The sequence below is a fragment of the Schistocerca americana genome, chromosome 8 (genome assembly GCF_021461395.2).
Source record: "Schistocerca americana isolate TAMUIC-IGC-003095 chromosome 8, iqSchAmer2.1, whole genome shotgun sequence".
NCBI lineage: Eukaryota > Metazoa > Arthropoda > Insecta > Orthoptera > Acrididae > Schistocerca > Schistocerca americana.
The window spans coordinates 288,860,132-288,876,206 of record NC_060126.1 but is presented as its reverse complement, the minus strand read 5'-3'; the positions used below and the strand labels follow the sequence as shown (position 1 = coordinate 288,876,206).

Here is a 16,075-nt window from a genome sequence, read left to right as displayed (position 1 = left end):
TACGAAAACAAACAGAATACAGTAGTGTGCATAAAAGCGTGTCGTGAGAAATGCATAGTGCTGCAGAACATCTAGAAAGTAGATGAAAATTATCAGTGTCTAACACAGAAAAACAAAGGTGTGCTAGCAGACGGCATTTCCCGTTGTAGGAGAGAAAGCAACCGAAAAATCACCGTAAGTACAAACCAACCTACTCTTAACGAACTGTTTTTCGATCTAAAATCAGATCAAAGATTATTTACAACTTACTTACAGATCACTGATGATGCTTTACCTCAATAAAGAGTAACGAGTCTGGTGAAAAAATCACGAATTTTTGTAGTTGCAACGACAGATCAAAAATACCCTCATGAAGCGTTATCACAGCCTCACGGAGTTTGAAAGTAGCCTCATTGTGGATCTTCATTTGCCCAGCTGGCCGAATCGTGCCGTGTCCAGATTTATGGGACAATCAAATGTGACAGTGGCCTGGTGCGAACGTGAGGGCAAGCAGGCTCGTCGTCAAGGTTCCTTCTGACCGCGTCTGACAGCCGTGACGGTCTCCGTCTTGTGCATCAAACACTTCGTAACCCCTTTGCATTTGCGTCTGTCATCCAAAAATAAACAATGGTCTCCTTAGAACATTACATTCTGTGTCGTCGCACACCAGCAGACTAGCAGCAGGCGGACTAGGGAATTACATCCCTCGTGTAGTATGCAGATAACACCACAACACAAACGCTTGAGTTTGGAGTAGTGCTGTGACCTGGGAGCAGGCACTGCTGATGAATTGGGAGGCACTGTGTTCAGCGATGAATGGCAATTCTGGACTACTCAAGATTACTGTCGCCGGTAAGTATGGCGCGACCAGGGGAGAGGTCCCCTTCTTCCAGTGTTTTAGAGAAGCGAAGGGGGTTACTCGTGGTGTCATGGTGTGGGGAGCCATCGGGTGTGATCTGAGGCCACGGCTGGTAGTGACTGAGGGAACTATGACGGCATAGCGGTGCGTCACGATCATCTGCGTTCTCACGTGTCACTACTTAAGGGACAATATCATGTAGCCATATTTCAAGAGGGGCATACTCGTGTCTCTGAACTGTGTACATGGTGTGCTCCTGTATCCAGAATGATATATTCACTCTGCAGCGGAGTGTGCGCTGATATGAAACTTCCTGGCAGATTAAAACTGTTTGTCGGACCGAGACTCGAACTCGGGACCTTTGCCTTTCGCGGGCAAGTGCTCTACCGTCTGAGCTACCCAAACACAACTCACGCCCCGTCCTCACGGCTTTACTTCCGCCAGTACCATGTGCTCCTGTAGCCGACAAGATCCGCAAGCTCCTCAGATCAGCCCCGATACAACAACTGTGGGATCTATTCGGTCGTCAACTCCGTATTAAGGCCAGTATCCAGGGCATCAACGACCACAGTTCAACGCCAACTTGACTCCGGTGAGGGTACAACAGCTTTATGACATCATTCCTAAATGAATCCGTGCTTGCATAACTGCGCTGATAGTGCCAATTTGTTTATAAATTTGACTCGATCCTTCAACAACTGAAATGACATCACATACCTTTCAACATGTAAAGTTTCATTTCCTCTTCCCTTCCTGGACCCTTCACTGTTTTTTTCAGGCCGTGTACTTATAATATCAACGTAACTGCACCCATGAAAATATTTCCAGAGCAGCACATACTATGCGCTCTAGACGCCATCAAAATGAGGACTTCACCAGCTGCCGAATTTCTGTCGCTCTTCTCAGGAGCGTACGGTAAGAAAGGTTAGAGTTTAATGCATCGTCGACAGCGATGCCATTGATGTTGTAGAAGAACAGAGCTGGAATGGGCCGTGTTCTGAAGAGATCCCGGAATTAATCGGAAGCAACTCGAGCTGTCTTATGACTGGTTTTATGCGGTCCACCACGAATTCGTCTCCTGTGCCAACATCTCAAAATAGCACTTGAACCAAACGACCTCAATTCTTTGTTGCATATATTTCCATCTCTGCCTTTCCTCACAGTTTTTAGCCTCTGCAGCTCTTTCAAGAACCCTGAAAGCTATACTTTGATGTCTTAACGTATATTCTATCATCTTCTTGACAATGTATTATATATGTTTTTCTCTTCTTCGAATCAACGGAGAACCACCCAATTTCTTGTCTGATCAGACATTATAATTTTCAACAGATTTCTATAACTTCAAATTACAAACGCTTCTGGTTTTCACACTGTACATGACTTCCATACAACGCTGTGCTCCAAAAGCACTTTCTCATAAATTACATCGTCATATTATGGAAAATGCTTGATACTAATAGGTTTTATTTTCAGGAATACCCTCTACCCTGTGGTAATCCCTTTTCATGTACTCCTTGCTTCGTTCACCATAAATTATTTTGCTTCCAAGGTAGCAGGTGTCCTGCACATCGTCCACTAAAACAGAGACAGTTTTGATCCCGTAGTCACTACGAATCAAGACACAAAGTAATTCATGACGTGAGCTGTCAGTGGACATTGACTTAAATGAATGGGGAAAGTAGAAAATTTGTGCAGGACAGGGATTCAAACACGCGTCTCCTGCTTACTAGGCAGCAGATGCCCTGACGCAGTGTCATTGCAACTGCACAAACCACTGACTGAGAAAGTATCTCCTTGATAACTCCTTTTGCTCCGAACAATTACTGTCATGAGTAACAGGTGGTGGGTAGGAATTACTATCTCACCTCTGTGTACTGCTTTTTTCTTGAAAAAGAAGCACTTCGAAATGTTCGCAATGTAACCATGTGTTCAAATTAATTTGCGATGTGAATGTAAAATGCCTCCTTCCACGTCATTACGATCTATCGTTAAAATGGTTCATGGAATGGGTGACTAATTAACTACCTAACTACCCTTGCACGCCAGACCCAAATTCTCAACTTATCCACACACTACAGATGTAGTGCCTCTTGCCCATTAAGCTTATTACTTGCAGCATTTCGCCGAGTGTCCTAAGAGTTTGAGCATGGTGTGTATCTGCACTGAAGAGATCAGTTGGTCGCCCTCAGCTAAATTATATATGTTGTTAGACGTCGCGGTCTCCTGACCTTCATTACTTACATGTTCCGGCCTCACAATCATGTTCTGCACATCAAGACGCATCATTCGAACCCAAACTCGATAAGACAAAGTCAATGTTGTATGAATTCATGTAAACGATACGCAATTGACAAGTGAGCGCACTGTGGTTGAAATACTCGAAGCTGGCATGCACACATGCATTCCAGACACGACGGTCACAGAGGCTTTTAGTTCGGGAGAGAGGCCGCACAACGGGATGCCAGGCCCTTCAGAGGACGACCCAGCCCATGTCGGCCAGTGACCACCTGTAGCGGACAGCGTGGGCCCCAGTGGAAAGGGGGCAACAACCCCGTGTTCGGCTTAAAAGCAAATTCCGCTACATTGTGTGGGAGCGGCCAGCCTACACATTCTTTATACATAGCACGCAGTTTCAGAGATTTTCGCAGGGAGACAGCAAACGCCTAACGCCAAAGCTACAAGTTTCCGGATTGGTCACCTTAAACGAAGCGTCATTCTCCCGTTTTAGAAGAGAAATGCTGATTGGCAGACGATATTTCTGACGCCTTGAGCTGAAGGAATAATGGAAAAGACTGAAAGATATACCCCTTTACGTCTGGCGTGGAGAGGCGCGGTTCCATTGTCGCTCTTGGAGTGAGAACACGTAATGAGAGCGTGCGCGCTCGGACGTGTACTCGAAAGAGCGAGGAACAAGTCTCTCCTCAGTACTTCACTGGGAGAGCACCTCTGTTGAGAGCGAATCAAAGTGCTACTCTATATTGAGTCCTTGCAATTAAGCGTTCTTCACTGTGTTGGCCAACACACTTATTGTGTGGCGTGAACGGACAGAGTTATAGTTAAATGCCTGCGAGCGAATTTTGAGTGGCATCGCGGTGGACTGGTTATCTGACTGGTGTACCACGCCAATAGTTAGAATAGGGGCGAATAGGAGTCCTTGACTTCATCAAGGCATAGAGTTTGATTGGCGAAGGTCAATCGAGATAGAACGAGAGTTATCTTATTTGTCAGCAGTGAGCGGCGCAGACAGCAGTCATCGTAGCTTACAGTATTGTGCGCTACAACTATTGGGAGCCCCATATTTCCTCCACAACAGTACACTTTACTGCATTTCACACGTGACAGCCTCGACCGTACCTAACAACATTCTAAAGGATAATTGTTTAAGTTGAGTAGGCACGCCTCTCAGCCATTCTGCCAAGGCAACAAGCATCTTAAACTTTGTATAGAAATTTCATTAGCGAATCCTATTCTTGAGAGGTAACTTCACATTCCGAAAAGAACCAGGATATAACTTGTTCAATTCATAACTAAAAGTCCCATTGTGATTTTTCAGAATTTTGCAAAAAATAAATAATAACTTTCTTTAGTTTCATGGTTTTCTTACACTAACTAGCACTACTCTAGTACCCAAGTATCCCACTAGTTACGTAAGAAATTTTGTGAATTTTTGTCTCATTTCCTTACAGCGGACGATTCCAGAAGATATTTATTGCTGAAAGTTTTTCAGGCATTTCTCTTTAGAACGTCTGACTTCTGTAGTAGTGTGGGGGTGGAAATTGCATCTTGCAGGAGCCACAGGGTAAAGGTTACATCTCAGATTAATCCGTTGCGCAGAATAGCAGAATACCGTATCAATCCCACACCTCAGAATGTGAAGCGTCTTCTTTCGGATATGTCTGAAAGAACACACAATTTTAATCCCGCAGTCACTATGAATTAACAACATTAGCTGTAAGAGGGCATTGATTTAAGTCTATAGGGAAAGTTAAACATTTGTGTTGGACTGGGATTAGAATCCTGGTCTCCTGCTTATTAGGCAGATGTGCTGACCAATGCGTCATCCAGACACAGTCGCCATCGCAAATGAGCCAATTACACGGACTATCCTAGCAAATCACGCTAATCCCAATTTCACAACCTGTCCACGTACTATTGATGTAATGCCCTTTGCCCATATAATTAAGGTGAAGACGGCCAATTGATCACTTGAGTGCTTTTGCACACCACGCTCAGACTCTTAAGGGAATCGGCGAAATGCCGCGTGTACTGTGGATAATGTGCAAGCGGCACTACGTCATTAGTGTGGACAAGTTGAAAGTGTGGTTCTGATGGGAGGCGCGCTGGTGGTAGTTTATGCAGTTGCCATGACCACTGTGCCCGGAGGGGTAGTAGGCAGCGCATTAGCGTAGTAAGCAGAGACCCGGGTTAGAATACCGATCCCACGCAAATGTTCAATTTTCGCCGTTGACTTAAATCGATGCCGACTGGAAGCTAATGTAGTTAATTCCTTTGTGTTTGATTTACATTTCTGCAATTCCTTATTAATTATTATCTTTGGTGTACTCTCTGTCCATTTTCTGTACACTATAGACTGTTAATTCCATTCAGCACGTTCTGCAGTTCTTCCTGTCTCTCGTTGAGGATAGTAATGTCATCAGCCTATCATTGACATCCTATCGCAAGCCATTTTAATTTCACTCCTGACCATTCCCTCTATTTCGTCAATGCTTCTCGCATATACAGGGTGTTACAAAAAGGTACGACCAAACTTTCAGGAAACATTACTCACACACAAAGAAAGAAAATATGTTATGTGGACATGTGTCCGGAAACGCTTACTTTCCACGTTAGAGCTCATTTTATTACATCTCTTCAAATAACATTAATAATGGAATGGAAACACACAGCAACAGAACGTACCAGCGTGACTTCAAATGCCTTGTTACAGGAAATGTTCAAAATGTCCTCCGTTAGCGAGGATACATGCATCCACCCTCCGTCGCATGGAATCCCTGATGCGCTGATGCAGCCCTGGAGAATGGCGTATTGTGTCACAGCCGTCCACAATACGAGCACGAAGAGTCTACATTTGGTACCGGGGTTGCGTAGACAAGAGCTTTCAAATGCCCCCATAAATGAAAGTCAAGAGGGTTTAGGTCAGGAGAGCGTGGAGTCCATGGAATTGGTCCGCCGCTACCAATCCATCGGTCACCGAATCTGTTGTTGAGAAGCGTAAGAACACTTCGACTGAAATGTGCAGGAGCTCCATCGTGCATGAACCACATGTTGTGTAGTACTTGTAAAGGCACATGTTCTAGCAGCACAGGTAGAGTATCCCGCATGAAATCATTATAACGTGCTCCATTGAGCGTAGGTGGAAGAACATACTAACGAAACTAAAATGAGCTCTAACATGGAAATTAAGCGTTTCCGGACACATGTCCACGTAACATCTTCTCTTTATTTGTGTGTGAGGAATGTTTCCTGAAAGTTTGGCCGTACCTTTTTGTAACACCCTGTATAGACTGAAAGCTGGAAGAGAAAGACCGCATTCCTGTATAATTCACTTTTTAATTCGAGTACTATCTTCGTGGTATTCCTCATGATTTTACCGTCTTGTTTCTTGTACATTTGTACATTATGCGCGTTTGCCTGAAGCTTACACCTATTTCACTGAGAATATCCAACTTCCTGCACCGTTTCACACTGTAGAACGCTTTTTATAATTCGAACACCCTGTGAAATTGCCTTGTTGTTATTTAAGCTTTACTACCATTATTTAGAGTAATGTATGTAATACCTTCCCCAAAGCCAATCTGATAAGCTAACAGATTTTCAAATTTCAGTTCCACTCTTCTGTGTGTTATTCTTGTTAGTAACATGGATTCATTAGCTATTCCACTGATTGTATGATAGTTCTCGCACTTACCTTCCCTTGCTATCTTTGTAATCGTGTGAATGATATTTTTCCCGAAGTCTGATGATGTGTCTTCTTATTCATAGATTCTGCTCATCAACTTGCATAGTTATGTATGTATCTCTTCCTCCGACGATTTTAGAAACTCCAAGGGAATGTTATATACTTCCTTCGCCTTATTTGATCGGATGTCTTCTGAAGCTGTGTTAAATTATGAGCCTAATGTTGGTTCCCTTATGTCTTCCATATCGACTCTCATTTCTCTTTCTGTCATATCAGCAGACAGTTCCTCAGCCCCCTAGAAGCCTTCAGTGCAGTCTTACCACCAGTCCCGTTTCTCATCCGCATTTAGAAACTTTGAAGTGACGCAGGCAAACATAAATAATTACGACTGGCCTGGATATTAACTTCTTCCAATGCCACACCTTGCACAGTCATCACAGTGGAATCAGTGAACCGTAACACATCAGATGTCAGTTTCATAGGATGAAAAGGAAAGGCGATAGTGTGAGTGATGGGAGAAATTCATTACTGTTATTCGTACCACACAAAGGAATGATACGCCCATCAGCTCAAGAACTTTGGTCGTCCCCACGCGACTGTCGTACTTACTTAATTGTTCCGAAAATTTTTTGTTTTTTGGTGCTTGTGAAAAATTTCTCAAGAAATCGATTTTGAAAGTGTCTGGCGCCTGTTGAACGCCACATGAGAGCAGCAGCCGCCGAGCAGCAGCTTAGCGCTGTGGCTGAGGCGGTGGAGTAGAAATCTGCCCGCACTGCATTTGTGTGTGTTTCAGCTAAGTGTATGTGCCAGCAACTGTCGTTCAGTATGTGTTCTTGTTGCAAATCTGTAACTTTGTTTTTCATGCTTTTACATTATCTGTTATGTTGGTTTTCTAAAGTTCTGAATAGTAGTCTATCCCGTGTAGCTCCCTTGATTTCTGCGTAATTACTGCAACCCACACCCATTTGAACTTATTACTGCATTCGTGCCTTGGCCTCTTACTGCAAACTTTACATCTCAAACTTGCCCTCGTTACAAAACTGATAATTCCTTGACGCCTCAGGACGTATCCTGAAATTTATATCTTCTTTTGGTCAAGCTGAGCCATAATTTATATTTCCCCAGTCACATTCAGTACTCTCTCCCCCCCCCCCCCCCCCAAGCTGAGCTATAATTTATATTTCCCCAGCTATATTCAGTACCCCACTCCCCCTCTCCCGTTACTTATTAAGATTTACCCATTTAAACTCCAGCGTTATTATGTAGCACCACATTTCAAAAGATCCATTGTCTTCTCTGGTTTATCGTCTATGTTTCACTTTCCTTCAATACAACACTCCAGAAGACAACCACCTTCAAAAACCCTCATAATACGTAGATTTATAGTCTATGTTAAATAATTTCTCTTTTCCAGAAATTCTTATATTGCTGTTACCAGTTTGCCTTTAATTGCCACTCTAATTCTGCAATCATTAGTTATTTTGCTTGTCAGACAGCAAAACTCATCTACTAGTTTTAGTGATACATTCAGCAATGTACCTCCTTCAGTATCGCATGAATTGATTCGACTACATTGCATTAGCCTAGCTTTTCGTTTGCTAATCGTCATCTTGCAATGTTTTGAAGACACTCTTCATGGTGATAAACTGATAATACGTGCTTTGTAATCTCTGACGGAGTTACAGTGTCATCGGGAAACCTCTCTGATCTGTGATATTACCCAAAATACTGTCGCCTGACGATAACAAAGAACAAATGTAATTGTAATGACTTAACCGCAAAACCATTTTAACACGCAAATGATTGTATCCATAAATAAACGTCATTTTATCTCGATTCGTTATTGTGGTTCAATTATACCTTACCACGAATAAACTATCCCTTTTCTAACAAACGCGGTTCGTTGAAGCAATGCAATGCTGAAGAAAAATGGCGACACTCAAATGCAGTGTGCGCCTTAGCCGGTTGCTCTAACGATATCCAGCGACGTGTTGCGCTGTTGTAAGATTTCCACGAGCCTCGTAAAACCTTAAACCTCGATTTCTATAGAACACTTTGGAAACGCATCGTATCAGGGCAATATTTGCTACATTTTAGTATGTATTGCTGCAGCACGAAAGAAGAGCAAAATTCGTGACTCTTTGGGTGTATGCTTCCCTATTCAGTCACCTATTGACATCTTGCAGGCAATAATATAATACATTATCTGATCAAAAGTATCCGTGCACCTGTTAGTGTACATAAACATTTGATGTGTCTGTCTTTGCGTTTATGACGGGCTGAACTCTGCAGCGGATTCTTCCAATAAGGTGCCTAAAAGTCCGTGGAGAAACAGCAGCCCATTTCTTCCTCAAGAGCCAAAGACACAAAAATTAATGATAATGGAAGAAAATCGTCCCCAACGAGTTCCATTACCTTCAGTTCGGAACTCTGGGCAGGCTAGTCGATTTCAGGATAGTAAATGTCCACAAACCACTCCACCTCAGATACTGGATTATAAGAAGTTCCGTTGTCATGTTGAAATACTCAATGTCTGAGCAATGTTCCCCTACTGTACGCTGTACTCAACTGTGTAAACATATCCTTCAGAATTTAGCATTTTATAAAATGCAATTAATAGGGACCACACTCTAACCACGAAACACACCGAGATACGGTGACACAACCTCCTCAGTACTTGACTGTTGGCACTTCTATGACGGGCAGGTAACATTCCCCCGGCTTTCTCCAAAACCTAACCCTCAAATCTAATTGTAGTAGCGTACAGCATGATTCATCGCTCCAAATCGTTCGTTTCCAATCATCCACTGTCCGGTGGCGCAGCACTTTACACCAGCACTGAGTACAGAAATGTTTGGTGTATGAGGAGCTGCTGAACCATTGTACACCATTCATTTCACCTCCGTATGCACAATGGTACACTACTGGCCATTAAAATTGATACGCGACGAAGATGACGTGCTATAGAGGTGAAATTTGACCGACAGGAAAAAGATGCTGTGATATACAAATGATTAGCTTTTCAGGGCATTCACACAACGTTGGCGAAGGTGGCGACATCTACAACGTGCTGACATGAGGAAAGTTTCCAACCGATTTCTCATACGCAAACAGCAGTTGACCGGCGTTGCCTGGTGAAAAGTTGTTGTGATGCCTCGTGTAAGGAGGAGAAATGCGTACCATCACGTTACCGATTTTGATAAAGGTCAGATTGTAGCCTATCGCGATTGCGGTTTATCGTATCGCGACACTGCTGCTCGCGTTGGTCGAGATCCAATGACTGTTAGCAGAATATGGAATCAGTGGGTTCACGAGGGTAATACGGAACGCTGTGCTGGATCCTAATGGCCTCGTATAACTAGTAGTCGATATGACAGGCATCTTATCCGCGTGGCTGTAACGGATCGTGCAGCCACGTCTCGATCCCTGAGGCAACAGATGGGGACGTTTGCAAGACAACAACCATCTGCAAGAACAGTTCGACGACGTTTGCAACAGCATGGACTTTCAGCTTGGAGACCATGGCTGCGGTTACCCTTGACGCTGCATCACAGACAGGAGCGCCTGCGATGGTGTACTCAACGACGAACCTGGGTGCACGAATGGCAAAACGTCATTTTTTCGGATGAATCCAGGTTATGTCTACAGTATCTCGATGATCGCATCCGTGTTTGGCGACATCGCGGTGAACGCACATTGGAAGCGTGTATTCGTCATCGCCATACTGGCGTATCACCCAGCGTAATGGTATTGGTTACACATCTCGGTCACTTCTTGTTCGCATGGACGGCACTTTGAACAGTGGACGTTACATTTCAAATGTGGTACGCCCCGTGACTCTACCCTTCATTCGATCCCCGCGAAACCCTACATTTCAGCAGGATAATGCATGAGCTCCTGTTGCAGGTTCTGTACGGGCCTTTCTGGATACAGAAAATGTTCGGCTGCTGCCCTGGCCAGCACACTCTCTGGAGAGTGTGCTGGCCAGGGCAGCAGCCGAACACCAACTGAAAACGTCTGGTCAATGGTGGCCGAGCAACTGGCTCGTTACAATACGCCAGTCACTACTCTTGATGAACTGTGGTATATTGTTGAAGCTGCATGGGGAGCTGTACCTGTACACGCCATCCAAGCTCTGTTTGACTCAATGCCCAGGCGTATCAAGGCCATTACTACGGCCAGAGGTGGTTGTTCTGGGTACTGATTTCTCAGGATCTATGCACCCAAATTGCGTGAAAATGTAATCACGTGTCAGTTCTAGTATAATATATTTGTCCAATGAATACCCGTTTATCATCTGCATTTCTTCTTGGTGTAGCAATTTTAATGGCCAGTACTGTAGTTGGAGTACTGGTAGTTTCTTAGAATTCACAGTTCTTATCAATGATTCCATACGATTTTTTCCTACCATCCTCCGCAATGCTTGACAGTCGCTGCCCGTCGTACATGAGGTCTTCCTGGTCTTCTTTGATGAAATTTAGAGACTAATACAAGTTAGAAGTCACTGAACTCTCCTGACTAAGCCATTCCTACGTGACTGCTTCTTTAGGGAGAACACTCTTCGCCCCCTATTAAACTGCCGGCTCCCCCTTTCGACACAGTGGTCAACTGATTCCGCAATACATAATGTACATTTCTGTCACATTCTCGGGAAGGATCCTAGCTACAATAGCCATTGTGGGACCAGTTCCTGTGATTACCGGGAACAAAATATGTGAAGGAATTAGAAGTGAGGCTAGAAGAGGGTGTTCGATATGTATTTAGTCCCAAACGGTCAAACTTCGACGGCCGTCGGAAGTTACGTAAAGACGCGTGTGGCGCGACGCGGCGCGGTCCGGCGCTGCCCGGTGGTTGGTGAAGGGTGGGGCCGGTAAAAGTGTCCGGCGCCGCCCCCTCCCCACCCCCACCCCCGGGGCCGCCGCCGCCCCTCCGCCTATAAAAGACGCTGGCCGCCTCATCCAGGCACCGCTCTCCTCGCCAGCCTCCAAGAAGCGACATGGCTCTCAACGCGCAGGTCAGTAACTCGCTGTCTGCCTCCGCCTCCGCCTCTGATCTAGTTTCCCACCACTCTAGCACACCGCTCCGCGATCTTTCTCTATCGGTTGAGGACCGCCTACAAACTTTTCTTTCTTTCTGCCCACTACATTACCGTAAAACAATTAAGCACACTGGACGTCTGAAACAGAAGAAAGTCTGGTCTCTCAGTACTACTTTCACCAAATTGTTTCACTTATTTGAGTCAAGTATTTCGTAATTGCACCCTTTTTTCCCAAATGTCCTGCGCGCAAATGTGTGAGGACAGCTGTAAGTTGTAAGGGAGGTTAGTGTGTTGTTGTCGGTGTAGAGGCCATTACAGTCCGATTCAATTTACATCAGCAGCGGACGTTTGAGGTCCAGAGATGGGACGTTATCGCAACAAGTACTGTCCGCAAATACCCACCACTACGCTCCGACTTCCGCTATAGGCCGCGATAATATATCGCTTTAAAGCCACTCCTATAGAAAAGTCACGCAAAAATTCTGAAATTCACGAATTACGTAGAACTCTAAAGCGTCTCTAAGCATGCAAAAGTCTGTTCTTAGTTGTAATTAGTGTTAGTGTTAAGTTTTTTCTTGAAATCCTTCAAATTTTCGCACACAGAAAAAATTATTTACTAAGAACTGGCACGTACAATGCTTTGCGCAGCGGAAGTGTCAACAACAGCTGTGGCTGATACTTCTAGACTCTTCATTAGTGTACTGCAGCGGGATTAGTATCGCTCGCCAGCTGTCAAATGCCGGCTTTTTTACTCGGACTCCAGAGAAGTAGGGCAAGCTATTGAAGAAGGAAGGTTGGGGAGTAATCGACAGAAGCCAGTCTGGCAATCATCTTAAGTGCCTTAAGGATACTACAAGAAAGAAACAAATCTTTTACTTATCAAAGCGTAACAAAGACTGCCATAGTTGTATATTTCCTGCTGTGAAGTGAGTGCTTCTCCCTCGGTACAACATACCAAATGCTTGAAGAAGGAAGGAAAAAAAAAAGGTAGGAATTTTCGAACACCAGTGGCAGTGGCACTGTAATGTCATTAGTACCCTGATGTAATGATAAGAATTTCTGTCTATCGAGTCTTTCACACATCTCGAGGTCTGTTCTAGACAACTTCTTGAGTGCTGTCAGTTATGGTCTCATTGCTACAAGAATAGAGCACCGACGTGAATGACGAAAGAATGTACACTGTACAAGAAATGAACCAGGACCTGTTGAAACGTGCAAAAATGCAGTCCGAGTACACGAAGAAAAACTTGTAGAGACATTTTTCCTTCCAAAGTCCCTTGGGAATTGCTGTTTATAGAGAAATCTAAGTGCAGAACGAAAGAACGTTCAGTTTTCCAACGGATCGCGATGAATCTCTACTTCCTGGTTGGAGCAGGTGTTAATGCAAATGGCGGTTTGGTTTCTCCCCAGGCCATACCTGCGGGATAATCTGCGCTTGTTGGCTGCACTATCGCCTGCATCAACATAATTGTTGGGAAAGCTGCAGAAGTGCATCTTGTCCGGGCACGAACCTCCGCTTAAGAAAGTGAGTCGCCCGGCGTCGGACGATCTGGCATAAAAACAAGCCACTAACGTTACTAATGCAACAGCTTGAAAAGTAAACTTTGTCCACTGATTACTCCCAGCATCCATTTAAGAATGACAGTTACGACTTCGGTTACGGAGGAGCACGTATCTTCGAGCGAACGTTATCCTTGGCGATGCTCCGTTTGTAGCTTGTGGAATTTTGAAATATGTGAGGCTCCGGAAAGAAATATGAGATCTGGGATTCTGCCTAAACATTGACCTCTTTTGCTGATCTCCTGAGCATCTTATTTATCCGAGTTTGTTTCATAGTCGATCTTATTACGTACAAATGCAAAAAAGTATTTTTTAAAGCCAGTAATTACGGAATTTGCGAGTAAGGTACAGGAATATACTGCAATAGTAACAATACTGACAGGAAACACGTGAGCGCTTCATTTCTAAACTACGAGAACGTTTACGTTCTGTGTAACGCATCAGCGAGAGCTTACGTCTCACAGTAGACGGCAGCAATCGAGTTTGTATAGCGTACTTGCTCGTGAGCCATTACAGCTGTCCTGCGCTCGTTAAGTTGGTGCTGAGGAGCTGATGGTAGTGCTGTGCAGTAATACGACAGTAACACAAGCTTACAGCAGTCCGTCCGGCGGAAATATATTCCGGGTGTCTGGTACGTAAAGGACAGAAGTCACAAAGACTTTGACTGATGTGGCGTGGAGACTGTGCAGATCACATCCACTAGCACAGACTATTACCACTTAGATGCACAGCTGATATTCGCAACTGACAAGGACTCACGGAAAATTATGAACGTACGAAACTAAAAATTCAGTAACTTCTGTGAATCGAACATGTAAGAAGGGAGACTAGTGTTTTACGTCCCGTCGAAAGTGCGGTCATTTTACATGGAGCATAAGCTCGAGTTACCTCGAGTGAAATCAGCACTGGTCCATTGGAAAGGGGCTTTGCTCCGTATTGATAAACCCACTAAAAGCCAAATAATGAGGTCTAACGTTTCAGGTCATCAGAGATGGAGTGAAAAATCTGGACGGTATAGGATACAGACCGTGGCTGTTTCAAAGGAACCATTCCACCATGTACCTAAAGCGATTTGGGGGAAGAATGGAAAACCTGCGTCTTGATGGCTGGACTGGGAGTCGAAACGCCCTCCTCTTGAATTCGAATTCGCTACCTCACTCGATGGCTTCGTCTTTGCTACGCTACTTGTATTTCAGCAGTTAATATGAATCGGCTACAAAAATCAATAATTTTTTATGATATGTTTGGTTTGTTTGACGCTCAACTGCACGGTTATCAGCGGTCGTACAAATTCCCAACCTTCCCTCAGTCCAATCTCGCCACTTTAATGAATGACGATGAAATGATGAGGACAACACAAATACCCATTCATCTAGAGGCACGTGAAAATCCCTGAACCCGTCGGGAAGTGAACCCAGCACCCCGTGCTCGGGAAGTGAGAAAGCGACCGCGAGACCACGAGCTGCGGACGTCAATAACTTAGGAGATATTCCTCTGAGTGATCTTCAGTAGCCCAAAATTGGCTACTTTCGTCGTGTTACGAACGGCAGTTTCTAAAATTGACAGACGGACCAAGATAATTGTATACTTTCAGCAGCAACCTGATAGGAACTGAGACACATCCTTTTCATGTTCAGCAGCATTTCATACTGTACTGAATGCGTCATCTCGACGATAGATTCAGCTGCTCTGTAGATATAGGAAAATATACCAACTGGGAATATGATGTGATTTGGAGATTCAGAGCTAGCAACAGTGGCGTGTATGCTTTGTTCGTTAAATGATCAAACTCGTACTTTAAGTATATTGGAGTCAAAACGCGAGGTGCAAACGATGAAAGAGGAAAATTTATGAGAAAATTTCTGATTGTGATATCAGTTAAGATTTCTCAGACAGACCCAACGACAAGGGATGGTCAACAAAATGTTTAAAACTGGGCCGATAAAGGCTTCGATTTGAATTCAACTTCGTTCTGGCTCATGTGCTTCACCATTTTTCTGAACATTTAGCTAGAGAAAATCCTTATTAACTGGGACGAGTATGGCGATCGTTTCCGGCTGTTTCGCTCAGATGCAGCCTTCCGCTATAGAGTCTCTTATCTTTTCTTTACGGCGTCAGTGTGAGGGCTAATTAGAAAACAGGCGAGCCATAAAAGCACGATGATTACGCGCGCCGTCCATATGTTGGAGGCTAACTAACAGATGGGTCATTACCACCAGCGCCGATGGATTTGAAAGGCAAATGAAGTTATCCGCGGAGAATTCACGGCGCTCTGCTCTGGAATTAAAGAACTGGCCTCAATATGATTTCTTAATAATATTACATTTTAAGCAGAATTACAGATTTCAATAAACATGGAAATACACAATACATTATTCAATACGATTTGATTAGCGAAGGCTATTACAGCAACCGAGACAGGGACAAATGTATTGAGAATATAATGTATGGGACACAGGAATTTGGGGGCCGTAAATCTGCATGAGAATTAATCAAGAAAAAATTTAAATAAATTGTCTGTGACAAACAATTTATACAGTGAACAGTAAAAGATATATATGTGGTTGTGAACTAATACATATGAACGAAGTCATTAAAAAGTGAACAAAGCAAAATGCATGCACTGAAAAAAATGACATGTCTTCATTGAAAGAACATTGCTACCTCCAAGAGTTCAACAAGCAAGAATATCAGAGCAATTCGTGGTGCTACTAAAGAC

At 44.0% G+C, this 16,075-nt stretch overlaps 1 protein-coding gene across 1 annotated transcript in view; it reads left to right on the top strand.

The window, feature by feature from the left end:
• The first annotated feature begins 11,736 nt into the window (after positions 1–11,736).
• The window catches only part of LOC124544844 (cuticle protein 8), a 35,576-nt gene continuing 31,237 nt past the window's right edge, over positions 11,737–16,075 (top strand). Inside the window, exon 1 of the mRNA XM_047123551.1 lies at positions 11,737–11,772. Within this exon, the coding sequence (XP_046979507.1) occupies positions 11,755–11,772 (18 nt within the window). The 5' untranslated portion in view covers positions 11,737–11,754. The remainder of the gene's footprint in view (positions 11,773–16,075) is intronic.